The 26,086-nt window shown below is 44.8% G+C and overlaps 14 protein-coding genes across 14 annotated transcripts; 12 read left to right on the top strand and 2 right to left on the bottom strand.

Moving 5' to 3' along the window:
- Positions 1-118: 118 nt before the first annotated feature.
- On the top strand, positions 119-2,394 carry I203_104006 (uncharacterized protein; the record flags this gene model as incomplete). The annotated part of the gene is made up of 7 exons (XM_019149573.1): positions 119-461; positions 556-603; positions 674-784; positions 986-1,185; positions 1,428-1,673; positions 1,884-2,126; positions 2,245-2,394. The coding sequence occupies 7 exons, from the start codon at positions 119-121 to the stop codon at positions 2,392-2,394; spliced, it is 1,341 nt and encodes a 446-aa protein (XP_019001116.1).
- A 1,037-nt stretch (positions 2,395-3,431) lies between these two features.
- On the top strand, positions 3,432-4,507 carry I203_104005 (uncharacterized protein; the record flags this gene model as incomplete). The annotated part of the gene is made up of 2 exons (XM_019149572.1): positions 3,432-4,150; positions 4,231-4,507. 2 exons carry the CDS (start codon positions 3,432-3,434, stop codon positions 4,505-4,507), a joined length of 996 nt encoding a protein of 331 aa, XP_019001115.1.
- A 478-nt stretch (positions 4,508-4,985) lies between these two features.
- Positions 4,986-6,715, top strand: I203_104004 (uncharacterized protein; the record flags this gene model as incomplete). The annotated part of the gene is made up of 3 exons (XM_019149571.1): positions 4,986-5,498; positions 5,650-5,791; positions 5,856-6,715. 3 exons carry the CDS (start codon positions 4,986-4,988, stop codon positions 6,713-6,715), a joined length of 1,515 nt encoding a protein of 504 aa, XP_019001114.1.
- A 529-nt stretch (positions 6,716-7,244) lies between these two features.
- On the top strand, positions 7,245-8,360 carry I203_104003 (uncharacterized protein; the record flags this gene model as incomplete). The annotated part of the gene is made up of 6 exons (XM_019149570.1): positions 7,245-7,301; positions 7,399-7,538; positions 7,636-7,809; positions 7,941-7,996; positions 8,082-8,172; positions 8,228-8,360. The coding sequence occupies 6 exons, from the start codon at positions 7,245-7,247 to the stop codon at positions 8,358-8,360; spliced, it is 651 nt and encodes a 216-aa protein (XP_019001113.1).
- A 110-nt stretch (positions 8,361-8,470) lies between these two features.
- On the bottom strand, positions 8,471-9,575 carry I203_104002 (uncharacterized protein; the record flags this gene model as incomplete). Its single annotated transcript, XM_065517446.1, has 6 exons — positions 8,471-8,613; positions 8,720-8,846; positions 8,903-8,908; positions 8,973-9,003; positions 9,076-9,253; positions 9,404-9,575. 6 exons carry the CDS (start codon positions 9,573-9,575, stop codon positions 8,471-8,473), a joined length of 657 nt encoding a protein of 218 aa, XP_065374264.1.
- Positions 9,576-10,650: 1,075 nt separating this feature from the next.
- Positions 10,651-12,096, top strand: I203_104001 (uncharacterized protein; the record flags this gene model as incomplete). Its single annotated transcript, XM_019149568.1, has 6 exons — positions 10,651-10,688; positions 10,758-10,831; positions 10,902-11,331; positions 11,420-11,716; positions 11,834-11,974; positions 12,045-12,096. The coding sequence occupies 6 exons, from the start codon at positions 10,651-10,653 to the stop codon at positions 12,094-12,096; spliced, it is 1,032 nt and encodes a 343-aa protein (XP_019001111.1).
- A 507-nt stretch (positions 12,097-12,603) lies between these two features.
- On the top strand, positions 12,604-14,586 carry I203_104000 (uncharacterized protein; the record flags this gene model as incomplete). The annotated part of the gene is made up of 10 exons (XM_065517445.1): positions 12,604-12,933; positions 13,020-13,141; positions 13,224-13,397; positions 13,459-13,536; positions 13,610-13,638; positions 13,705-13,821; positions 13,931-14,119; positions 14,195-14,272; positions 14,348-14,394; positions 14,473-14,586. The coding sequence occupies 10 exons, from the start codon at positions 12,604-12,606 to the stop codon at positions 14,584-14,586; spliced, it is 1,278 nt and encodes a 425-aa protein (XP_065374263.1).
- Positions 14,587-14,837: 251 nt separating this feature from the next.
- On the bottom strand, positions 14,838-16,012 carry I203_103999 (V-type proton ATPase proteolipid subunit 2; the record flags this gene model as incomplete). The annotated part of the gene is made up of 11 exons (XM_019149566.1): positions 14,838-14,909; positions 14,995-15,069; positions 15,151-15,206; positions 15,284-15,343; positions 15,408-15,455; positions 15,513-15,522; positions 15,583-15,600; positions 15,678-15,696; positions 15,750-15,826; positions 15,888-15,909; positions 15,975-16,012. 11 exons carry the CDS (start codon positions 16,010-16,012, stop codon positions 14,838-14,840), a joined length of 495 nt encoding a protein of 164 aa, XP_019001109.1.
- Positions 16,013-16,371: 359 nt separating this feature from the next.
- Positions 16,372-18,630, top strand: I203_103998 (T-complex protein 1, eta subunit; the record flags this gene model as incomplete). Its single annotated transcript, XM_019149565.1, has 9 exons — positions 16,372-16,395; positions 16,464-16,488; positions 16,570-16,716; positions 16,768-16,888; positions 16,968-17,061; positions 17,119-17,171; positions 17,241-18,036; positions 18,136-18,474; positions 18,547-18,630. The coding sequence occupies 9 exons, from the start codon at positions 16,372-16,374 to the stop codon at positions 18,628-18,630; spliced, it is 1,683 nt and encodes a 560-aa protein (XP_019001108.1).
- Positions 18,631-19,330: 700 nt separating this feature from the next.
- On the top strand, positions 19,331-19,696 carry I203_103997 (uncharacterized protein; the record flags this gene model as incomplete). Its single annotated transcript, XM_065517444.1, has 2 exons — positions 19,331-19,512; positions 19,651-19,696. 2 exons carry the CDS (start codon positions 19,331-19,333, stop codon positions 19,694-19,696), a joined length of 228 nt encoding a protein of 75 aa, XP_065374262.1.
- A 1,125-nt stretch (positions 19,697-20,821) lies between these two features.
- I203_103996 (uncharacterized protein) lies at positions 20,822-21,619 on the top strand (the record flags this gene model as incomplete). The annotated part of the gene is made up of 1 exon (XM_019149564.1): positions 20,822-21,619. The coding sequence occupies one exon, from the start codon at positions 20,822-20,824 to the stop codon at positions 21,617-21,619; it is 798 nt and encodes a 265-aa protein (XP_019001107.1).
- Positions 21,620-22,576: 957 nt separating this feature from the next.
- I203_103995 (uncharacterized protein) lies at positions 22,577-23,035 on the top strand (the record flags this gene model as incomplete). The annotated part of the gene is made up of 1 exon (XM_019149563.1): positions 22,577-23,035. One exon carries the CDS (start codon positions 22,577-22,579, stop codon positions 23,033-23,035), a length of 459 nt encoding a protein of 152 aa, XP_019001106.1.
- A 758-nt stretch (positions 23,036-23,793) lies between these two features.
- On the top strand, positions 23,794-24,144 carry I203_103994 (uncharacterized protein; the record flags this gene model as incomplete). The annotated part of the gene is made up of 2 exons (XM_065517443.1): positions 23,794-23,983; positions 24,077-24,144. The coding sequence occupies 2 exons, from the start codon at positions 23,794-23,796 to the stop codon at positions 24,142-24,144; spliced, it is 258 nt and encodes an 85-aa protein (XP_065374261.1).
- Positions 24,145-24,894: 750 nt separating this feature from the next.
- On the top strand, positions 24,895-25,969 carry I203_103993 (uncharacterized protein; the record flags this gene model as incomplete). Its single annotated transcript, XM_065517442.1, has 6 exons — positions 24,895-25,069; positions 25,143-25,247; positions 25,348-25,494; positions 25,575-25,670; positions 25,756-25,830; positions 25,896-25,969. The coding sequence occupies 6 exons, from the start codon at positions 24,895-24,897 to the stop codon at positions 25,967-25,969; spliced, it is 672 nt and encodes a 223-aa protein (XP_065374260.1).
- Positions 25,970-26,086: the final 117 nt, after the last annotated feature.

Here is a 26,086-nt window from a genome sequence, read left to right as displayed (position 1 = left end):
CTCTGAGACAAGGTGATTATTGGTTATTCAAGACGTCATCGCCCCCGTGATCACACGACACTATCTACTATCTATTATCCACTTCTCTTGGCTGTCGGCAAAATAAAGTATAGTCAACATGTCACAACCACCTTCATCATCTTCATCCTCTCAACCTATCCCTATATCACCCACCACCTCCCTCCATAGACAACCATCCACGTCGGCCAGACCAACCCGTCGACCGAGTATACAAGGTTCTTCGGCAGGTGGATCCTCAATAGTCAGAAGACCCTCTAGAGCCCAACATCCTCCAATGGTCACTCCTCATCGGACTCTCACCCATCCAGAGGCGTTGGAAGCTCTGAGGAACTTCCTGAAAGAACGATCAAGTTATGATGTTTTCCCTGTGTCGTTTAGGCTGATCGTTCTGGATACTCAATTAAAAGTGAAGAAAGCTCTGGATGTCATGTTGTTATATGGTATGTCAAGTCTCTGACTATCTTGCCTTCTCTCATTTGTGAATGGCTTGGCAAGAGTAGTCTAGGACTGAGCTGATGAAGGAAACTATGATAGGTGTCGTTTCTGCTCCGTTATGGAATACATCCACAGCGAAATTCGCAGGTATGTCAATCCCTTATCTCTCTTTGAAGCAAGGTGTCGAGCTGACGTGAGATTCAATTCCAACACAAAGGAATGTTCACCGTACAAGATGTCATCCACTTGATACAGTATTACTATCATACTTCATCTTGGGAAGGTGCTACGGCGGATGTAGAGCAGTTCAGATTACATAGCATTCGAGGTGAGCAAGCATTCCCTGTCCTTCTTCCCATCCTTACTTTTACAGATTCTCCTTATCCTGTCAATATCCAGGAATTCGCTCCATTTGTGCAAATTCTATATCTAAGCAACCTGACTTCTTCGCCAATCCCCCTTCTCCCTACCAGGAATACAGCTATCTGAAGTTTTGTGTTGTGCTAATCCCAATATCACTTACACTCAGATATCGAAAAGGCCTTAGTCGTACCTCCTCCCCCACTTCTGTCCGTCCACCCTCTCCGACCACTCTACGACGCATGCAGGTATCTCATTCGAACTCACGCAAGGAGATTACCATTGATAGATCGAGATACCCAAACGGGAGGTGAAGTGGTCATTAGTGTGTTGACCCAGTATAGGGTATTGAAGTTTATCGCCGTCAATGTGGGTGTTCTACTTCGTCATACAGTCATTCATCGTTGGTTACTCCTTGGCCGAAAACATTCGGAGGTGCGGCTCGATGCATCCCCTCACGGGGAACGTCTTGTCTAGTCTTCATTGCGGTTCTGAAATCGGGCTTGGATAGATAGGCCGATGCTAATGATTGCTAATCAATTTCTCTACTTTCTCCAACAACGTTGTGATGAACGACCATATTCATCTGTGCCTTATACCGCTCTCTACAGTGCCGAGATATCACCCAATACCTGACTGCCTCAGTACAAGAAATGGGGATAGGCAGCTACGTCTCTCCCGAATCCAATCCTGACCCAATCAACAACCCCAACAAATACTACCCCTTAGCAACGGCTACGATGCAGACTACGGTATTTGACGTAGTGCACATGTTCTCCGAACAAGGGATAAGTGCGGTACCGATCGTAGATAGTGATGGGAAGGTGTTGAACCTTTATGAGACCGTGGATGTCATTGTGAGTGATTCTCCTGTATAGTATCCCTCCTTTTTTGCGTTTATTCAGAAAAATCTGAACGGAGATTGGATCCGGATTTGTATAAGGCACTGCGTCTGTGCGAATGCGAACAAATGAAGGTGATAATCAGAACAGAAAAAACCACTTTATATTCTTACTCGCGATCATTGTACCGACTATGATATTGCTAACACTTTTACACTTTCACAGACACTGGTCCGAAACGGAGCTTACCAATCGCTCGACTTGACCATCTCCCAAGCGCTGAAACAACGAGCAGTCGACTTCCCAGGTGTGGTGACCTGTTCACCCAAAGATTCGTTATCTGCCATCTTCTCTTTGATCAAGATAAGAAGGGTACATAGGTTAGTAGTGGTTCAAGGGAGGGATGATCCGAACCCTGGTAGATTGGTGGGGATCATTAGTCTGAGTGATATTATGAGGGCGTTGATTGTGAGTGGTTTTTCTCATGTGGATATAACGTGAAAGCAACAAGGCCTTCCATCATTCACAAGATACTGGTGGTTCAAGTAGGACAGAATGATAGCTTACTCATCCGCAACCATCACAGGGCCACGATATACCCCTTGGAGGTGCAGGAGTAGGCGCAGAAGTAGTCGATAAAGCACTTAGAGAGGAGGAAGCTGAAACTGCAGGAGATGATTCGTTTGCTTTGTCAGAAGGAAGTACATCAGCTGGACAGAGTTTGGAAGGTGTATGATCGGTAAGATTCGATATAGAATATGTATATGTAGCACAAGTATATGACTATACAGATAGATGAATATGCAACTCGAGGTGTATTATCATCATAGCATCGAAAGTGTACGAGTAGCTCTTCTGTGTATGTTGTAGTTGAATCAGATTCAAAGTCACGAGCATCACACGCGTCGGAATGGATCTGAAAGTCCAGACTCAGCGGTTGCTCGTGTTTTGTTTAGAGGCGTTCCTTGCGTTAGCACCCGTCCCTGATAAACATCCGATCATCCGTTTACCCTATTTCTCGTCTTCCTGGGTGAAGAGGGTCGTTGAGATACATCCATTGGACGACCATGTATACCCATCTGAGTTCTGGTAGAGATGTCAAGGGGGATAGTTAGTGCAAGTCTAGAAGTTTGGAAGATGATCAACATGAAACTGAATGATTCTCTCTCATTCATCATCCAACCTTCAATGATCTTCTTCTTCTCGATGGAAAGACAACCGAAGTAACAACGACGGAAAAGCGCAGAAACAACGACGGGCAAGTAGGTCTGTGCGATATCCGCGTGAAAGGTCTAGATCATCCTGGTACGGAAGTACAAGCAAGGATCAAGAGGTCAGTAAGTCCGATTGCTCTGCTATGGACATGAGGGGCGTAGAAAGAGAGATCTGAGAGCAGGAACGGCATTAAAGGGGAGATCTGAGCGTTTCTTCTTGTTGGTATCAGGTATTGTTCGATGGTGGATGAACGAGAAAGAGGAAAGAGGGATGTGTGGTTTGTGGGTTACTGCGATACGAGACGAGATGAGAGGAACGTCAACATGAGATATGATCTTGACGCTGAATTTCATCTTCCATCTCCTATCTTCACTCTTGTATAGCCCAATCAAGTGAATCAATCAATATACCATCATTCCTATAATCAACTCTCAACTTCAGTGATCTGCCTGGCTTGTCGACCACCTTCGACCTATACGTTCCTTCAACTCCACCAAGACCATCACCACTTATCATCCTCATCCTCTTCCCGACTTCCCAACAAAGCATAATTTCAAGATGAAAACCCAATTTGTCCTTTCTTTAGTCCTTGGTGTTGTGATATCAGCAAGCTCAGCCCATGAGCACGGTATAAGGAAGAGGCATAGATTGAACGATCCCGCCAAGAGAATATACATCGAACAGAATTCTATAGCACCACAAAACTTATATACTCGAACCAACTCTTCTTCTTCTTCCTCTTCAAACTTGACTTCAACTTCACTACCTAAAGCTCCTTCAAGCGAAGTAACGACAATTTCCAAACCTATTCCTAAACCACTCGACTTATCTATCTCCCCTTCTAATTTATCTGGAGGATGTCTGACATATCTTACTTCGTTATTATCTTCAGAGGACCTTCAAGATTGTTTACCACTAGCTTTACTCTTAACGACATCATCTGCATACTCTTCGCTACTATCTTCTTCGATCCAATCAGGAAATTACACTAAAATCAACAACCTTATAAGTTACACTTCGTCTTCAGCGAGGGAAAAATGTGATGAGTACTTTACAAGTATACAATCGAGTTTATCGTCAAATAAAAATTGCGGAACGGATCTCAGTAATAAGAATCAGGTGGTTAAAGATACAGATATAGCTATAGGAAATTATCAGTTGATCAAAGAAGCTTCGAAATTGACTGATAAAGAGACGGGAGTTTATTGTTATATTGAAAGTATGGCTGCTATGAGACCGGATGATGCGTATCTATGGAGTTTACCAAGTGGTATACCGTGAGTGACATCCCACCATCATCCTATTTCTGATTCAACCCAGGCTGATGATAGATATACTGTCGTTTTTGTTGATATAGACTACCATCAAAATCCATACCAACTTGTTCATCATGCTCCAAATCCCTCCTGAACACTTACATGTCTTTTATCCCCGATACGTCCACGTTGAACTCGACAATAGTGAAATCTGCGATAACTCGAGTGAACGACGCTTGTGGTCAGGGATTTGTCAATCTCAGTGCGATAGATGTTAGTGGCACATCCTCTAGCTCGATGATTAAGAGTATACCGCCATATAAGTCGTATGCTCTGTTAGGGGTCATCTTGTCAATATTTCGCTTGATGTTCATGTAAATCGGCAAGAAAGGAGGAATACTAGCTTTGAGATGGTAGAGGGATCGGATTGTATTTTTATTTTGGGTTCTGTTGTTTATACTTTTACGCATTTTTATAGTTATAGTCAGTCGGATGTTATGGGGATTTGACTGCGAATGGAAGGACATTTGTTGGTACCATATATAGCTTAGACGATAGAAGATTTCATAGATACAGACGATGGAGAAATGTATGCATGATATCTCATAAAGGCAAATATAGGCAGATGCCACGTGAACTACCTGACGATCGGTGTTTCGGCGATATAAGAGGATATGAGTTGCCACCACAAGCCAGCCATACTTAAGCCATGAGTGCAGTAGTTGATATAAAGTAATAATATTGCAGTTATTTCCATTTTGTTCACTTTCTCCCTAATCATCATTTCGATCCTCCACTCTTCACGTCCACTCTCCTCAGATGGGTAGCATATAGCATCGACCCGACCCAACCCACCATGTCCCTGTTAAGCAGCAATCCCAACGACCACGACTACGGTCAGAACCAACAGCAAGTCGGGGAAAGCAACACTCACAATGATATATCGGATTTCTTCTCTTCTGATAATTTCACTTCAGCTTTGGATCCATCCTTATTCGCCTTAGCAGCGCAAGTACAGGCCGTAGCTCATGCTCAAGCTCAAGGGATCGATATAGATTTCAATATCGATCCAACCTTCATAGATCCCATATTCCCCTCTCATGAAAACGTGGATGTGGGACCGATCGATCCGAGTTTACTTGAAATTGCTCAAGTGGTGGAGGATGTAAATAAAGGAAAGATCAAATTGGATGAACCAACACCGCAGACTCAACCCCAACCCCTCGCTCAAGCTCAAACTCAAACTCATACTGTACCGGAAGTCAATACGGCGAATGGTACTTCAGCGGAAGGGGAGGGTATACATTTGGATGTGGAGATTGATCCGACGTTGAGGGAGATTGTGAACAGTTTGACCAATGCTCAGCAGGTGAGTTGACGTTCATTCTTCATTTCATACTTCGGATAAACAGATTTGCGGACATCTGATAGTTCCAATCTCCTTCACTCTGTTTCTCTTCCTGCTTGCTTCGCTCTCCCTTCACATGTGACGCACTTCGGTAAGCTGACGACCCCCTCAGTCCTCACATATCAACGGCCAAAGTCTGTCCCACGCCCAAGCTGCCGCTGCGATCGGTGCGCATCTCACAGATGCAGAGGAGAGAGAAAGGTTGCAGCAGAGTCTGCAGACGACCCTGGAGGATTTGACTCAAGCTAGTTTCAGTGAGTTAGCTCCGATTTTTTCTCCATTGATCAAGCTGAAAGCTCATACTACCTTCTCGCTCAGACTCACTGTTCCCTCCAAACTTCCCCCAGTCACCCTCTAATAATTTCCTCAACCTCGCTCCTGATACCGCAATCCTCAATGATCCCTCTCGACAAGCTGAGCCATCAACGCATGAACCCACACCAGTCCCATCCAATGGCCAGCACGAAGAATACGGGAGTAAGCGAGGACGAGGACGTGGTCGACCAAAGGGTTCTAAAAACAAACATAAAGCTGTACCTATACCTAAGGTGCCCAAGGGTCCCAAACCACCTTCGAAGCCTAAAGGACGACCACCGAAGGAACGTAATCCGGAGGAACAAGCGGATTACGAATTACGTAGACACGAGCGTGCGATGGGTATCAAAAGGAGGAAAGGTAGGCCGAGGAAGTTCCCAGGTTATCTGGTTAGGGAGATGAGGTTGAAGAAGAACCGAAAGGAATTTAATGAGTTGTTAAGGAATTATCAATTGAACAAACCGGATGGAGAAGATGATAGTGAAGATGAAGACGAGGATGAAGACGATGAAGGAGGAGAGTATCAAGGGGAAGGAATACAAATTCAGAATCTGGATCAAATGAGGATGATGATGGATGTGGATGTTGAAAATATGACGAATGGTATAAATCAAGCTCTTCAAGTGCACAACGACAATGATAATAATGATCATAACGATAATATCAATTTGGGAATCCACACTCATCATCATCATCAACAGCCACAACAACAAGCACGGCATCACCATGATGATCATGATAATGTGAATGTATTTGGGAATTGGTCGGTAGTTCAAGATGGACAAAGTTTGTTGGATGTGGTCAATGGAGTTGGAGGGGTGAATGATCATACGATGGAAGGTGTATTTGGATTGAACCATTGACCGAGTGGTTACCATGATATACCGGAAGATAATGGGGTAGATTGAGAAGAAAGAGGGAAGGAAGAAAGAGGGAATTAGAACTCTCGCTGTCCATATACCTATATGATGACATACTAAAGGGAAATTCACTGCAGATAGATTGATTTTGTATCTTGTTGTACTCATGCCTTTCTCATACATGTTGTACAGTCTGATGTATATATGATGCTACGTACAGTGCATCTCACGGCTCAAGTCTGTTTGAATGCAGCACGAAGAATGAGTTGTACGACAGGACTACTTACTGCAGGCTCATAGTTGATTACAGCAGCAAACGCCAAAGTGGAGGGCAACCACAGCAAAACCAACTTTTTCCGATCAAATGGGTTGACCATCGTATCAACAAGATCTACAACTTTTTACTATGATCTTATAATCATCACCTATTACACTATAGTAAAGCGTGTAATTGAGCGTCTCTCGCCATAACTCGGCGGATTTGGAACTTCTTTCCGTCATCCCCTTCCCTTACAGAACGTGCATCTTCGATATGTCAGACTCGACCTCTCTCAAACCTCTAGAATACGATGATGGACCGTTAGTATGGGTGAGTTGGCGTCGGTATCTTGTATTCATGGAACTTATCCTTCGTCATTGAACAAGAATGATAATCCGCTGATCTTGATTTCGATATGGATATTTAGGTGGATTGCGAGATGACTGGCTTGGATTTCCTCAACGATCGAATAATAGAAATTGCAGTTATCATAACGAATGGAAGGCTGGAACCTGTCGATGAAGGTGTCAATTATATCATCAATACTTCCAAAGAAGTGTTAGACAAGTGAGTCTATCATCGCACTCACTCTTCAAGTCGTGTCATATCTTATAAATCAGAAGGTAGGCTGATATGTTCAACATTGAATGGTGCATGTCATTAGTATGAACGAATGGTGTGTTAACCAACATGGTAAATCTGGACTTACTCAAGCATGTCTCGATTCCCCTTACTCTTACGAACAAGTAACAGATAAGGTGTTGGAGTATATAGAAAGGTGGATACCTGAGAGAGGGGCTGGGGTGTTGGCGGGAAGTACGGTACATGCTGATATGAGGTGGGTCATTTTCGTTATAATGGGTCAGAGGATGGCAAAGCAAATAGGACACGAATAGGAAAGAAGAAGGAGAGTCGACGAAGGAAATGTATAAACAATTGTAAGCTGACCTTGTCGGTCACACTTGACAGATTTATGATGATTGGGATGCCAAAAGTGATGAAACATTTGTCCTACCGTATAGTAGGTGAGTAAGACGGCCCACTTGTACACATCAATCATCACAATATCAAATGGAATCGTGAGTTGATAGTTTTCTACTTAATGATCAGATGTAAGCTCGATAAAGGAGATCTGTAAACGATGGTATCCCTCAGTGAGACAGCAGGATAAAGCGAGACGTACCGAGGAGTGTGCGCATCGGTGAGTGCTCTTTTTCATCGAGGAGGGGTAGTAGCTGGTCTGATTATGTTTTCAGTGCTTTGGACGATATCAGAGCTTCAATAGCAGAGCTCAAATTCTACCGAGAAAAGGTATTTATCCCTTTAGAACCTAAGCCTGAGAGAGCTACTACCCCAGAGGAAGAGAGGGAAGGTAAGACTGCTGTCTAGTATGGCACGCGCTACAATATACATATACCTATATCGAAGCTGGGGACATGCAGTTACTGGTTAAATGTAATGCATGCATCTTTTTAAACTGTATGTATATATATTCTAGTCTAGACGAAAGACTTGTACACTATTACCGCATCTACATATTCTTCTGCGCCGTTCGGGCCAGTCTTCAGTCTACCAGCATTGGGGATCTCCCCAACTCGCTGGAACCCGAGTTGATCCCAAATCGCTAGCGAAGGGACATTGTCTGCGAGAAAGCAAAGAATACGAAGTTCAGTGCTCACGTATGAGATGGAGAGGGTTCCTCCACGGGTCCGAGATGACTCGAGTGGTGGGACTAGTAGATCACTCACTCTTGTAAACGAGATTGAAAACACTTCCCCTATATCCCAACTCTGGCGCATAGAGGAGATACGATTTACCCAGTGTCAATCCGATCTTACGACCTCTCTGAGTAGGTGGGACTAAGAATCCTCCGTTCTGCCATTGTACTATCAGCATACACTTGTCGAAGCTATACTTAGAGATATACTCACACAGTTCTATTTGATACACAAAAAAAAGTCAGTTAATACACTGGTGTATGGTGGATAGATGCAGACTCACATGACTACTCCTTCCCGGGTAGTTTGGCTTGCTACCATTGCCGTTAAAACATCAGTCGGCAATGTCTACCACATCGAGAAGCCAGGTATTGGCTTACACTCACATATAGTAACATCCCGCCAGGGCATCCTCCAACTTCTTACCTTTCAATGCCTCTCCTATGGTCTTCTTCACTTCCTCAGAGGTAGATTGCACTACGCCGACGATAGTAGTCGAGCCGAAGAAATACGACGTGAAGCCTTCGAGGGATAGAGGACCTTCTTGAGGGTACGTTCGACCGCCTATTACATTCCTCATAGTCAGCTGAGGTTAAGAGCCACCTCAAACATCGCTGTACTGAGTTTCCAGGTGAAGATTGGTAATGGACAGATCCAGTTCCTCATCCTTGATCACAACAACGATTGTCTCATTCTGTTCAAAGCATTACTCACCCTCAAGTTCCTCCTCGAACACCCTAAACAGATACTCTATCACCTCCTGAGGAGCATCAGAACCTGTTATGGGGTAGGTGATCAAAACCAAACCCTCCACAGGGAGGGGCCAAGAGCGGATCTCTAAGGGTCCTTTGGATTCAGGTGCGGCGATCGCTCCGTATGCTGACATGATGTAATAAGGTCTTCTCTAAGTGGTGATTGAGCGTGAGACGGTGTATTTGAAGGGTTGATTTGGATATAGCACTCGTTATTGTTAAATTATGATGTATAGCGAGGAATTAACTCGAACATTTCGTATTTCCTCATATGCATTCAATTGATCGCGAGTTGAGTGACATGATTGTCGGCTAAATCCTAGCCCGCGGCTTATCTTGCCGAACAAGCCAACTTGATAGATTAACTGTTAAGTTGAAAACCCAAAAAGTCGTCTTCATTCTTTCTTTCATTCTTTCACTCTTTCTTTCTTTCATCTAAGGCTTTCTAAGCATACTCAATGTATTCTCTTGCCACATAGGTGTGGACAGGCGATTGAGAAAAATCTGAGCGATCTTTCATGCTCGGAAACAGACGATAAACTTCACGTCACCTTCCCAAAGGTATGTTAAACGTCAGCGAAACGTTAATACCGTATCACCAACTGCATTGCTGAGTCTGCCATCCAAATACAGCTTCCAATAGAATCAGCACGGTGTACAGATAGCAACTCTGAAGTCCTAAGGTAAGAGGATAAACGATTACCATAGCAGCATGGAATATAGTTCTGCTAAAATTTTTGGATATTTCGTCAGACAGAATCCGATAGTGGCCTATTCGGTTGCACTCGAATGAAAGAAATTCGTAAGTATGCAATGGCGCAAGCCTCCTGGGTTCAAATCCCAGTTCTGTCTTACGTAATCTTTCTTTTTGTGCTCCTCCTTGCCATTTTGCAATCAATTTCAAAACTGGATATGCATCCAAACTTAGTCAAAAAGCAGTTGAAACGTGAAGAAGACGGGAAAAAGATGATGTGCCACTCTGAACTGGCCAAGACCAACAATGATCGACGCAAGTTACAGAGTGCCACATTCCAGTTTGGTTTATGCCACGTTGACATTGTTCCTGGGGGATGTCATCCACTTTGACCGTCCTCCACTTTGTCGATACGTGGTTAACTTCCAGTCGATTCCACGTAAGACTACTCATTCAACATATTCTTGTCTGTTCTCGACGAGGCATACATCACACTGTTAAGACATCCAGCAACAATGGCAGACGCAAGGAAGAAACAGTTGGTTTTCAACATGTATGTGAAATGCGAGAATGCGACTTGCACCCAAGACTTCCAAATCGGTAGCTAATACAAGACGAGTAGCATCGAATTCTTGAGAACTTCAGCTCAAGATGGTACCGTGAAAGAGGACGACAAAGAATCACTCGAAGTTGCAGGTCAGTCAGCTCTCACCACATTCGCTCTCAGTCTCGGTGGCATAGCTGACGTTTGATGTATAATGACCAGTCCAATGTATCGCCGAGTCATTCGGCGTTGACCCAGATTCTTCAGAAGATCAGAAATCTTATTCCATCGCACCAGCATCACTATTATCGATATTAGATGTCTTCCTCAAAACTAAAGCTAAATCTGCACCTTCTACTGCCCCCTCAGCCGCTGGACACTCAGAGACGAAAGTGCCTTCTGAACCCACAGCCGAAGACAAGAAGCAAGCCGAAGCTTTGAAGACTAAAGGGAACTCATTGATGTCCTCTAAATTGTACGACTCAGCTATAGAACAGTACACGCAGGCCATCGCCCTTTATCCCAACCCCGTTTACTACTCCAACAGAGCAGCTGCATGGGGTGGACTGGGCAAACACGAAAAGGCAATTGAAGATGCTGAGAAAGCTTTGGATTTGGATCCTAATTTCTCAAAGGCTTATTCGAGATTAGGGTACGTTGTAGTTTATCTTCACTTGATCTCTTCTCATTACTATACTTGTTCATGTTGGTTGACATGCTGATATCTCATATACATACAGTCACGCACACTTCTCTACAGGAGATTACCCATCTGCCGTGAGAGCCTACGAAGACGGTTTGAAACTCGACCCATCAAACAGCAATATGAAGACCGCTCTCGCTACTGCTAAATCTAAATTAGCAGAATCATCCACAAACTCAGTAGCAGATAGAGAACCACCTGCCGGTGGAGCCGGTGCAGGTGGAATGCCAGACTTAAGTTCTCTTGCTTCGATGTTGGGTGGTGCGGGAGGTGGAAATGGAGGCGGTATGCCGGATTTGGCTAGTATGATGAGGAATCCTCAGTTGATGGCTATGTGAGTGGATTCAACCTCTTGTATAAGCCACGAGAAAGGGTATTCATACCTTGACTCTTCTCATACGGTATCACACTGCATTTCTGGCCATTGCTGACAATTCGACGATTTTGACAGGGCTCAGCAAATGATGGCCAACGGTGGACTCGAACGACTTATGCAGAACCCCGCTTTGAGGAATATGGCTGAGAACATGCAGAACGGTGGTGGTATGCCAGATATGAGTCAGCTGGCTAATGATCCATCCATGAGAGATCTGTGAGTGTGCCTTTCATCCGTATCCCCTTGTATTTGGTCGTGTGGCTGATTCTGTGTATACTTTGTAAAGGGCTCAACAGTTCATGGGTGGGCAAGGTCAAGGTCAAGGACGAGGAGCATAAGACATTCTGCCATGTAGTGTAGGTTGTTATAATGTTTTTGGTTTTATGCAATATCTACTTGGTAACCTAACAACATTCGCTTAACTACCCTTGAGATCTGACAAAACAACATATGAGACTGACTACGGTACTCAGGCACTGACTATACCCATAACCTAGTGACGCCAGTCGCTTGGCAACATCTATGGCATGTGCATATGCAGCTAATCAGAATAAGATGAATGTCTACATACATACATATATATACAATGCGTTGGGAACGTGAAAAGATAAACTACTCGAAGTAAACATATCTTCCTCCTTCGTTCATTTCGCTTTACTCTCTTTTCTTCTTTTACGGTGACATCGCTGTGCGATTCTTTTGATCCTTTCATTGTTTGGTTTGTTCATCTCTTCTGATCTTTCTTCTGCGAAGATAGCTTTGAGCTTCTGACTCCCAAAGCTTGTGGATCAAGTGATTCAGCTCTTTCCATCCATCCTTCACTACCTATCCACCGACCCGTCAAAATGCAACCATCTATCGCTCTTCTCGCTCTCTTCCCCCTCCTCGGCTCCATCTCCGCCTCACCCCTCAAAGCCCGACAAGAAGTCATCGGTGTCTCTTCCCCGAGTGCTGAAGCTGGTGGGGCTACCGCCACCGAATCAGGTGTAATCGCTTCCTCCTCAGCTGCTACTGAAGCCAGTACATCGGCTGCTGATGCCAGTGCAACTTCTGTTGCCGAATCTTCCAGTGTATCCGATGCCTCTGCTTCTGCTTCTTCCACCGACAGTGTCGCTGTCGCAGCTGCTACAGCTGGTAGTACCGCAGACACCTCTAATGATCTGACAGTAGTCAAGGTGAGTGCATCGTTCCTTCGAAGATCCAAGAATGACACGGTTAGGACCCAATGTACTAATTGACTAAGCTCCCTATGGTTTGATAGTTTGCTGCTTTGGCTGAATCACTCGAAAAGACATTCTATGAGATGGCTCTTAGCAAATTCGACGCACAGGCTTTTACAGATGCTGGATTTGTCGATGGTCAAGGTATCTTTGATCAATTACAGTGAATTTACGTACCACTCCCTTTTATCATAGCTTGGTATCCTCCTCCACGGAATTTGGATTAAGCTGACCGGGCTTGATAGGGTAATTGCCACAGATGAAGCGACCCATTTAACGGTCCTCCAATCCGTCGCTCAATTTCTCGGAAGCTCAACATCCGACGTGGATAGTTGCACTTTCAATTTCGATAGTGCTCTAACGGATGTAACGACTTTCTTGGCTACTGCGAGGGTATTAGAGTTTGTAGGGATTGATGCGTGAGTCCAGACGAGCCCTTCAGTTGGGTCGGGGTCTTCTGACCGACCAGGGTTCGAGTAGGTATATCGGCGGTACCACTTTGATAGGTGATAAATCGCTTCTGGTGTCTGCCGCTGAAATAACGACTGTTGAAGCTAGGTAAGTCAAGTCGACCCATCTAGGTAATGATCTGAAGAGGCACATGACTTACTGAATTGGTCATTGTTATTAGACACAATACCGTTTTGAACACTTTGAATGGTAAGTCCACCTGGCACCCAAGCACACATGTGATTTCGACACTGACATATCGCTGTGGTTTTACAGGCAGATCATCCGTACCAAATGCATTTGATATGGTTCTAACCCCTCAACAAGTATTAAGCGTCGCTGCGCCATTCGTTTCCGGTGGTTGTGATCCAGTGGCCGCATTGGGTCTGACTCGTACGTATTTCTGTGATGTCACATCCCTCTCCTTGCGTCCTCTTCTGCTCTACTTATCCCTTTTATTTATGTTGGATTCGGCTAATTTACTTTGTGCAATTTACCACAGCCACTCCAGCATTGACTGTAACCAACACCGACGTTCCTCAACCCGGTACACTCCTCACATTTGGAGGAGCAGGTCTAGATGGGAAAGACCAAGCTGGTTTATTCTGTAATATGATAGTGGGAGGAGCAACCGAATCCATCAATTTACCTATTGCGGAATGTAAGGTTCCAGATGGGTTGGATGGTGCAGGTAAGTCATCGGAATCAGCAACCCACATGATCTGCTCGATCACTGATTGTTTGACTGTCGATTGTGTGTTTTCAGTCCACTTGTTTATTACTAGTTCTTCTACACCACTGAGCCCAAATATCGTAATTCAAGATGCAACCGCAATTGTAGCTGGTACGTATGGTCTTTACATCGAATATCCATTTGATGTCAAATTACTTGCTGATTGTAAATGAATTGGAATGACAGGTCCAGGGATCGCGTTTATCGATACAATCGCTAACCCACAATCTCAGGTAAATTTACATCCCAACTTGCTTCTTCACTTTCTGCACGGAAATGTATGCTGACATTGTCGTAATTCTGAGCACCAGTTGTTGCTCGGTACCAATATCAACTCGAACGCAGCTGCGACGAACGGCAGTAGCGGTACAGGAAAGAAAAAAATTGTCATCACCCAAACTATTGTAGAAGAGGATATAGTGTAAATCGACCTGTAATCTTGTCTTAGTACTTCCACAATATACCCATTTATACCTTGAAATCCCTGTTTGACTCGATGTTCGATTTCCATGCTCTAGAACCAAATATACCAATTATGATATGCAAGGTGATACAATTCACCATTCGATGCAGTATATATTTCATCAGCAAAAACGTAAAGGGTGACAAGGCAATGCATTTTATGAGGATAAATCGTATTCTGTTGTGACTGTGAGGCAAAAAGGTAATCTCGGTGTTACGTGGCACCGCACACTGCTTCTCCAACTGCCGTGTTGAGGATCAAAGCGACAATGAGACCGTAAAGACCCTGTAGCAAGGGCTAATCTTTAGCAAGAATTCTTCGTTACGAGACAGATTTGGTACGAAAAAGCAGGGAACGGCGAAAGACTTACAATGACTTCGGCGAAAATGAGGATCAAAACCATTGACACGAATACTTTCGATTCGTACAGATATGCTCTGACGCACTGTGAATGCGCAGAAAGCAAAGTTAGTCAATTTTAGTCTTATAGTTGATCGGTCAGTGAAAAGATGGAGGATATACTCACAGCATCTCCAACTATACCGATAGCATAACCAGCAGCTAGACCAGTAAATCCACATGCTATTTCCCAACCGGTTATCAGCTAGAATGCCCGGGCGGAGAGTAGACAGCTGACGAATGGAAAGGACTAGACATACCTAAGCCAGCGGCGAGATGGATAAACCCAGCGAATAATGAATATGGTTCGGTGGGCGATACTAGGACACCAGAATCAGTATACAAAGGAATGTCGGAACATCTGAAGAGAAAACAAGGACCCACTGTTACCGGCAATCAACACTGACACTACTAATCCATACACGGCGATAACTGAGAGAATCATAGGTCAGATTGATTTCCAAGATGAGCAAGATAAGTTTCACATACTACCGGACATCTGCAAAACACGAAACGTGTCAATTAGTCTGCTACAACCACAAGGAGTCGATCAACTCACAACAACAGGAATCAAGGACTGCAATTGGAAGATCACAGAAGAGTCGTCGATCAGTGGGATCTACAAGTCTATCATGAGAGTCGTGATGAACATACCTTCATAATCAGATCGGGTCTGCGAACGTAGGCATCAGCTCTGCATCCGACAACGGTGTCATTCGAGCTCACCTGAATGTACCTAAACCTGCGATTCCTATACCAGCTTTCGAAGTTCCGTAAGCCGCTCCAACGGTGGAGAAGATCATCTATGATCACAATTGCTGATCAGGATTCATGCGCTAAGATTAGCGGTGAGGGGAGACTTACCGCACTGGCTACGCCAGCAAAGCTATTGAATCAACAATGTCAGCTCATTCGATCTCACTGAATAAACATGAGAGCAAGCGAACTGACCCGAAGAATGGCGCCCAGGGTGGACAGAGCTCTGACATTTTGCCCAGTGGTATCGATCCGGATATGGGTTCAGAGTAGGGATATACGATCCAAGTGAACGGTTGGATGGCAAATAACGATCCAGTAGCTTGAGCTTGAGACGGACGAGATATCGAATGGTACCGTGTGCCGGAGCTGGCCTATGCTGACGTTGATGGCGTTATCACTCGAGCAGCGGGATCAAAACAAACCCACGTCATGTCATCGTACAACCACGAGTACAGTTGAACGCGTTTTGTGGAAATGAAATGTTGCGTTGGTCATGTTCCATGAGATTCATCAGAAAAGTTGGAATAATCCATCTACATACCCCTCAAGACTACCTTAGCTTATTCATACACAGAGTAGATCAGGCAAGATGCAAGGTAGACTCCCTCAGATGGTACGTACTCGCTCAGCTGATATCTGCATCATTGCATGAGCCTGAGAGCTGATTCATCGGATTTGTAGCAACCGACTGTCGTCCTTCTACGAGGTATGTCTGAACTCGATCTGCAGCATGGATATGGACTTGAACGACAGAGGTGCTGACATTCTACTTGATCTATATCTACAGAGGGTACCGACACATCTCAAGGTGTAGGACAACTTTTATCCAACATCTCAGCATGTCTCGCTGTGGCTCAGACTATAGCTACGACGCTTGGACCTAGGGGTATGGATAAGCTCATCGTGGATGATAGGGGATTAGCAACCATCTCAAGTGAGCCACCAGCATAGCTTGCAATACGATCTGATAGCTGATCTTGAGCAGATGACGGAGCTACCATCCTCAAACTGCTCGATGTCGTTCATCCCGCTGCTAGGACTCTGGTAGATATTGCTCGAGCTCAGGATGCGGAAGTTGGAGATGGTACCACCAGTGTGACATTGCTGTGAGTTTCAGTGTTCCATCACAGGATTTCCTCTCCGGTTTTGCGACATAAAATTCTGATATCTGTGACACGTATCCAGTGCCGCCGAGATATTGAAGGAAGTCAAGCCGTTCATTGAGGAAGGTGTAGGACCCCATGTCATCATCAAGGGGTTGAGGGAGGCTAGGAGTCTGGTAAGTTGCTCTAGCTTCTGATCCCAGAATAAATCATATGCTCAAACGTATCATCAGGCAATCAAAAAAATCAACGAGATTGCCGTGACGATAGATAAGTCTAATCCTGAGTGAGTTGTGCATTATCATCATCATCACATTGAATTCAGCTGACCTGGTTTGACATTGCTCGTGATCAGAAAATTCCGTGAACTCCTCCTTCAATGCGCCTCCACTTCCATGTCATCCAAACTCATTCACTCCCAAACACCTTTCTTCGCCAACATGGTAGTTGACGCTGTCCTCTCCCTCGACCAGAAAGATCTTGACGAGTCGTTGATCGGAGTGAAGAAAGTTCCTGGAGGTGGTATGCAAGATTCCCAACTGATCAAGGGTGTAGCATTCAGGAAGACATTCTCCTACGCTGGTTTCGAACAACAACCTAAATCATTCAAGGATCCTAAGATATTATGTCTAAATGTCGAATTAGAATTGAAAGCTGAAAAAGATAATGCCGAAGTTAGAGTAAATGAAGTATCAGAGTATCAAGCTATCGTAGATGCGGAATGGTCAATCATCTACAAGAAGTTAGAAGCGATTGTAGAGACTGGTGCAAAGGTGGTATTGTCCAAATTGCCTATAGGAGATTTGGCTACTCAGTATTTCGCCGATAGGGATATTTTCTGTGCTGGACGAGTCACCTCGGATGATCTCAAGAGAGTCACTCAAGCTGTAGGAGGATCGATCCAATCTACTTGTTCAGATATCGAACCTCATCATTTAGGTCAATGTGGATCATTCGAAGAGAAACAGATTGGAGGAGAGAGATTCAACTTGTTCCAAGATTGTCCTCAAGCCAAGACTTGTACGCTTATCTTGAGAGGTGGTGCGGAACAGTTCATCGCAGAGGTGGAAAGAAGTTTACACGATTCGATCATGATTGTTAAGAGGGCTATCCAAAATAATAGTGTAGTTGCCGGAGGTGGTGCTTGTGAGGTGAGTAGTCAACTCTTTCATCATTCGTGTAGATCATAACATCATACTATAAGTCAAGTACATCTTGCTGACCGTTGTCTTGTTCTTTTGTTTGTACAGATGGAAATCTCCAAATACCTCCGAGGTCACTCTCGAACCATCATGGGCAAACAACAATTGATCGTCGGATCAATCGCCAAAGCTCTCGAAATCATCCCTAGACAAATCTGCGATAATGCCGGTCTGGACGCTACGGATATCCTGAACAAGTTGAGAATGAGACATGCTCAAGGTGATACCTGGGCAGGTGTGGATGTAGATTCGGAGAACGTTCAAGATAATATGAAGAGGTTCGTATGGGAACCTGCATTGGTGAAGACAAATGCTTTGTCAAGCGCGGTCGATGCTGCTTGTTTGATATTAAGTGTGGATGAGACGGTCAGGAACCCACAATCAGAGGTGAGCCGATTTGATCTATCTCGGGTAGATGCAGAAGGAATAGACTGTCTGACATTTTTTTGCTTGCTGTAGGCACCACAAGCTGGGCCACCCATGCCTCGAGGCGCTGCTCAACAGGCATTGAGAGGTAGAGGAAGAGGTATGCCAAGACGATAGATGTATGATTAGGTAAAGGAATCAAAGATTTACCTAATCATTTGACAATGCATAGCCATGAAAAACAGATCAAATGAAAGATGAGATGTGAGATTACGAGTAGGATCTATTGAATACTTGTACTTGACCAAACGAATGGTCAGTAGCGCTCAGCTTAGGTCTGGCGATGTTGATGACCACTGTCCCCTCGGGCGCTCGGACGCCAAGACTCCTCATTAGATTCAGTCTCGAGAAATACTATATCCATTGATCCTGCAAGCCGAGGTGACCGGAAGGGGCACGGCAATGAGATTGATCGATTGATCAAGCAAGGATAAGTAAGTTCTCGATTCAAGGCCAACTTCTCAGTAACACGTCGTACGAATATGATGATTCACATAAAAAAATGATTTTGAGATGAACCGTATAAGACTGATCCATTCTTCACACATATGCTCGCCAAGAGTACGATACTACTGTATATACTCCACATAGATCTTGATGAGATCGTACCTCCAGGCCATGTAAAACAGCGACAAAGTCTTTCAATCAGATGCATTTGCAATTAAGACGCTCAGAAGGAAACTTTAAGATATATCATGGGGATAGGGTATATAAGGAGTAGGAGATCACCCCTTAATCCCATTCTATGTCTCTCCGCGATATCTCACCTCCAGTCATACCACTGATACCGCTTGTTCACCCAGTCATACTAAACACAATGCAACTCATCTTACTCCTCACTATCCTCGCTGTTCTGGTCCCAACCTTTTCTCTCCCCATGAATTTTAACGAACCAAGGATAATCGATGACCAAGATGGTGGAGTTCGAACAGCCCGGGACATCCCTGAACCCACGCCTACATTCGATGGTCAAGCAGCCAACATCGAAGCTACACCTTTGTTCACACCAACTTATACCAAGCCGAGATACTAATGGCCACTCACGACCTTGCGAATCCCCATCTTGATGGATATCGGACGAGTTATACCTACCATTCCACCTAAGCCGGAATGGCCTGTACCTGATCCTGGACCTAGACCGGAGTTCGAGATCGGGGAGAACGGGATCGTCATTGGATCTTAGTAGTGAGTAAGTTAAACAGGGTGAATGAGATGGGGAAGGACAACTGATACTGTAGAATGCAAACATCATAGGATCTTAAACGCGCTGTTCCTACCTATTTTAATAGGACGCCGTCTTTGCTATGACTTTGCCCACAGTGTTCTCTCCACCGATTCTGTACAATTTGTCGATATTAGGTAACAGGCATTTCTTTAACGAGGGAACGTCTATCGAGAAATACTGCAGGTAGTCTCAGAAAGTATGACATGTCAATTTTACCTTGATTTGCCACTCACACTATTTGAGAAAGTTTAGATTTACGGTCGTCGTCAAGGTCAGGTAGGTCCAGACCACCATACACATCTACACACAGACCGATCGTAGTTCTTGATGATGATGGTGGAACTGACTCAACGAGATTGATTGATTGATTGATTGATCGATTGATCGATTAGATGATTGATGGTAACTTTACCTGATTCAGGCGTTGTCAACACTGTCACCATGAGGTATACCAACACCGAGTTGTCTGAAATCACTCTTGCGATACTGTTCAGTGCCAACGAACGCCCTTTAGTCGATACGGACAGATATAAGATTTCACCTTCAAGGAGAGATGCCAAGTCACTCTAGGCTAGCTGTGTTGAAATGATCGTGTCCCTCGCTCCGACCGGTCCATATCATGCGGTAGCTCACCATCAACAGATCGATATGCCTTTGAGGGGGCTAGAGTAGGTTTACGAGACATCCTTTACACTCGGACACCTTCGCAATCGATCTTTGTTCCATGCGTCCACACCGATGGTCATTAGGAATAACATAAAGACACCTTATGACCTACAAACTGCGTGGCTTTGACCTCGGTTCTCGTCCAACCCTCGCGATTCGCTGTGTGGCGGTGCTGTAAGACACTGTATGCCAAGTAGAAGAATAAAATCAACGTTTGGGGGTGGGAGGAAAAGGGTTGCTTCTCGCCGAGGTAGAAGAACGCACGAGAAGCAAAGTTCTCATCATGAGCTAGCGAAGGAGACAAAACGTTGAGACCGGAAAGGTATATAAGGCGTTGTCATGGTAGCTTCGACTTCAGCTTTTTTTTTCACTCAATCAACAATTCATTCGTTCATATTCATAATCAAATCAGCCAATATGCACTTTACAACCATCTCTTTTCTTACCCTTCTCCCACTCTCTACCATCTTTGCACTTCCTACACCTCCCCATCCTCGAGAGGTAGACGACGATGCCAAGATCAACGCTATCGGTAGAGCAATCGGTGCTATCGGTATTACTCAAGACCCCTCAACTACCTCATACACCCCTTCCCTATCTGAAGTAGGTATCAATGCGATCGGTCGAGCTATCGCTGTCATTTCTGTCGAACCACCCTCTTCTTCCAGCACCTCAAAAGGAGTAGGTATCAATGCCATTGGACGAGCCATCGGTATAGTCCCTAGCTCTAGTCCTACCCCAATCCCCGAAGTCGGACCCAACGCAATTGGCAGAGCCATCGCTGTTCTCCCTGCACCAAGCTCAAAGGTCACGATCGAAGCTATCGGTCGAGCTATCGCCATCTCACCTTCCGAAGCGGTCAAGCCCAACGCGATTGGAAGAGCTATCGCTGCCGTCACATCTGAAGCTGAAGAAGGATCGACCAACGTACCTACACCCACAGTCGGAATCAACGCTATCGGAAGAGCTATTGGTGTTGTTGCAGTAGAACCCTCCAGCGTTGGAGTAGACGCAATTGGAAAAAGAGCTATTGCTGCTATTGGCGTTCAACCTTCAGGTGTTACGGTGGATGCAATTGGTAGGAGGGCTGTAGCTACTGTTAGTACGCATCTCACTGGTGTGAAGGTGTATGCGATTGGAAGAAGAGCGATAGCTGCTGTAGGAGGAGTAGGTGTAGATGAAGCCACTATGGGGGTGAATGCCATTGGTAAATGAAGGAGGAGAAGATCTAAAAGCAGTGAGTTGTGCGAATTATCCTTCTCCAACCGAGTTCACGGAATCAACACACGATGGACTCTAAGCTGATTACTCGATGACCTCTTCTTTCCGCTTTAGCTGAGGTAACAGGTCTACCTCGCTTTTCCGGTTAACAAAGCACTCGACAGATCTACATGGAATCAGATGGCATAGGAAATAATGGGGGAAAGGTGAATCGAATGGTTTGGAATCTGAATGAATGAATGGATACGACAAGTGCAGTAGCTATGCAAGAACGCATCGTTTGTCTGTGTACAGGTGATTTTCTGAGCTGATAGCAGAATCTCACTTGGAATTGAGAACTCTGATCATTCATCACGCTCGAGTACGTTGGAAGCATCTGACTGTATGGTTTGCGGTGTTTAAAAAGCTCAATGTCTTAGTCAGATTGAGCTTACGACAGTCGCCCTACATATGCACCATGCTGTAGAGCACTATCACAGTCTTTCTAGTCGTACTTCTATGTGTACAATCGTATACTGATATACTGACAGCCTCATGCCAATTCAGTATCGGTCCCCTCGGCATGCAGATCATCGTACATACTGTACTGTATACATACTATATGCGTGATGACAAATCAAACTGAAACATGTAGAGGGGCAGTGAGAAAATGAATGTGGCGATGAGGTTAGATTCTCAATTGTTACGTTCATTTGAGGTATTACGATCTCTTATCCTGATGTGATTTACGTCGGGGTGACAGAATTCAAACATAGCTTTTGGGGATGTGCATCTGATCTCGCGATGGGACCACGGCTTTGAGGCTATCTATTATCACATGCAGTAGTGAGAAATCACTTCAAACAAGGTATAAAAACAGTAGAGTTGATTCGCTTCCGCTCACTCGGATCAATCCAGTCAGACAGATTTCACCCAACCCCACATCTTATAGATCGAGACTATATCCCAATCATGCACCTTAAATCCCTCCTCGCTCTCGTCTCTTTCCTCTCGCTTAGGAACTCGGCGCCCATCCCAGATGGGATCGAAGACCGAGCGATTGCTGTCGATCCAACAGTAGTTACCGCACGAGCCATCGCTGTCGACCCAACTGTAGTTACAGCTCGAGGCATTGCCGTAGATCCCACAGTAGTTACCGCTCGAGCAGTCGCAGCTGAGCCCACTGTGGTCACTGCCAGAGCTATTGCCGGAACACCCACCACGGTCATCAATAAACGACAAGATGATGGCGGTGTACGTACCGTCAAGCATATCGCTCGACAAACCGCTGTCTTAGGTGGAAACGCAGCTGGAGGTGGTGATCCCGGTACGGACGATGGGGGTGCGGATCCGGTTACCACCCCTGTCGTTCGACCTGCAACTTCTCAGGCTGTTGGTTCTAAGCCTTGGTGGTGGAATTGGAGCTGGTAGAGTGTGAGCGCAATTGCTTATACAATTCGTTGGTCGCGACGGAAAGAAAGAGAAAGAGCTGATATGGAAGTTCTGGCTGGGCAGTTCAGTGATACCAGTTCATCTACTATCAAGCGAAGGTCCAAATTCGGTGTAGTGTATGAGGATGCCGAAAGGTAGACTCGATAGGTAGAGTGAATATGGGTCTTTGTCCTACTTACTGTACTGTATGTGTGTATATGTATGTAAATGAGCCGAGGCGCTAAACAACAGCCACAAAAGATAACCACAAATTCACTTCAGCCGTGGGGAAAATGCTGTCTCAAATCATGTGATGATGGGTGACAGAAAGGCCGACGTCAACCCCAATACACTAAGATAGTACCACCCATCTACCTTGTTTGATTGGAAACTTATATTACGGCAGAACCATCTTTTCAGACCGATTGATCTGGCTCCACCCTACTCGCCTCCTAAACCATTTCCCCACTCTGCGAGACTTCTTACGCCCTAACTCTCTTTCTCAAAGCTGAGAAGCACACTGCTAGTCGTTCCATCTTGTATTTTACCATAGTTTCCTTTGACCGGTGATTCTGACCGTCTACTGGACGAGCAGCTTGCAATAGACCAAGTGGGGATGTGTCGCCCAGCGATGAGCACGTCGGGAGGATGGAAAGGTATAAAAAGAAACAAGAAAAAGGGGAAAATTACAGTGTTTCCGTCCATCATCCTCTACTCAATTCCCCACCATCTGTACCGTCGTTTCCAGTTCTTACAGTATGTTCATCCCAACCATCGTTACCATCTCTTGCCTCATCGTTCTCACCAACGCCCTTCCTCTCATTTCACCTACGAATGATACCCACGAGAGGTTGACCCAAGGAGACACCTACGACATAGTTTTCAAGAGACAGTGTCCATCAAGCGGTGAGATTTGCGTAAGGGTAGGAGGGGTATTCCAATGTTCTCGTAAGTCAGGTGATCGAAATCCTCCAACAGATGACTACAGTGCACTACCTCGGGCTTCTCGTCTATATGCTGATGATCAGATTATATACATAGCTTGTACCAGTTCTACCGTGGATGATCAACAAGTTTCTGATGAGGAAAATGGGGTGGTCGAAGCTTGATTGATAACAAACCAAAGGTAATCGTAATACGATCTTGTCTTTTGGGTATCCAGGCAATCTTCAGGATGGTGTCGGAGGTTTAATGTATGCCGGGTTTTCACGTATTTCGTATGTGGTGAAACATGAACTGGAATTTCATTCTAAGATGATGAACAAAGAGAAAGGGTGGTCCCAAGGCAAATTATCTAGCTTCTGGTATTGATCGTGAGCCACTCCATTGTGATTGTGATTGTGGATGAACCGCCACGCAAAGAGATCTCACAGATCCAACACTTGAAACCTGTTTCGGGATCACTTTTGTATGAGATCCAGACTGTAAAGGGATGACCAGAGATAACTTGGAATAACCAATCGAGTTTGATGTTCAGATACGGTACTCGTAGTAATGTCGTCAATGTTTAGAAGATCTCTTGGCAACGGAAGGATTTCCTCTGGGCGAGATTGAGTCTGGTCATCGAGTGTTGTATGCACTTTATCAATTGCCCGACCATCGATTCTCTATGGATCCCGTCAAACCGTTAAAACGAGATCTGTGATGGTCGAGCAGCACTGCTGATGTGGGGATTTCGCTTTGTTCATAATATCTGTACTGTACTGTCGTTAATAAGAATGGGAAAGATATAAAAAGGGAGATGGTGATTTGACCTACAGCACCCCTGTTTTCACAGTCTCAACACACCAACCCCAGCCCCGCTTCACCTTCTCTATCCTCTCCTTACCACTTGACAAAAACCCCTTACTCAGTTTGTGATGTTCTTGAAATTCGCTCTACTCCCGTGTCATATACAGGTATCTGTAGCGGTAGTCATCGGATCAATCTCTTCCGCCGATAAACCCAGTGTTGGGAGTCGATCCCTATCTCTCATCCCTAAAGATACTTGTGTATGTCCTTACAACCCGCAATCTGAATCTGGATGGTCGGAATGTAATGAGTTCATCCACATGACCTTGAGCTGTATGCCCATAGTACTTGATGGCTTCTAATTCTATGGATTTAGGGGTCAAATGCCCAGATGAACAAAAGAGGATGTACCTCGCCGATCGAGACTTGACTGAATTTACCAAGAGATTATGTTATTGTCAAGATGAAGATCCTTATTGTAGTGAGTAGCCATAGGGACAGCCCAAGATATTTCCATCTGAACCTTCTCCGGGAAGATAACAGACTGGAAAGAGACCTAAGCTGAAATTTTCGATCATGAGACTGCCCGATCATCCATCGACCATGGACTGACTTTGACAAACGAGAACCGGAAGGTATCGATACAGTGTCAGTGCTGCATGCTCGAAGCTGTCCTCCGGATCGCCAAGAGGTCTGTCATAAAGTGAATGGAGAAGTAGTCTGTACTCGTAAGCGTTTTTGTCACGGCAGAATACCCTATGATTGATCTTCATGTACTGATTACGTTTCCATCTTTGTTCGTACATAGCTTGTATCGAAGAAAGGATCGTTTGTCCAGTATCCAAGAGAGCTCAAAGTGAATCTGCTATATGTCTCAGAGGGTTAGACGGAAATTTCATTTGTCGTGAGTACACAGTATAAATATAGTACAATACAACATATTAATTTGTACATGCAGAAGGGGCTGATAATTTTATTCAATGATTTAGCACCTTGTCAACCTAGTTGTTGCCCTCGAGAGCTGTCTAGGGCACTTCATGATAGCAACAGTGATGTTTGGTGTCGTAAGTACACGAATACCGCTCAATAGCAAAATACAGTCATGCTCATTGAGTTGGTTGCCACATAGCACCTTGTGATTATCCACAAGCAGCCACGATCACTGAACAAGTGAAAGATATCACTCAACCGACAGCCAAGTGATCCGTGAATGATAGTGTTGAGTGAAGTGTCGGGAATTGTACCTTATAATGTGTGGACTGGAACCGGTTTTTACCATATCTGTCGCTAGTGAATGAATCTGGAATATGTACTGTGTAT

Source organism: Kwoniella mangroviensis (genome assembly GCF_000507465.2).
Source record: "Kwoniella mangroviensis CBS 8507 chromosome 1 map unlocalized Ctg01, whole genome shotgun sequence".
Lineage (NCBI taxonomy): Eukaryota > Fungi > Basidiomycota > Tremellomycetes > Tremellales > Cryptococcaceae > Kwoniella > Kwoniella mangrovensis.
The sequence above is the reverse complement of the archived record's forward strand: the minus strand, read 5'-3'. Positions and strand labels throughout refer to the sequence as shown.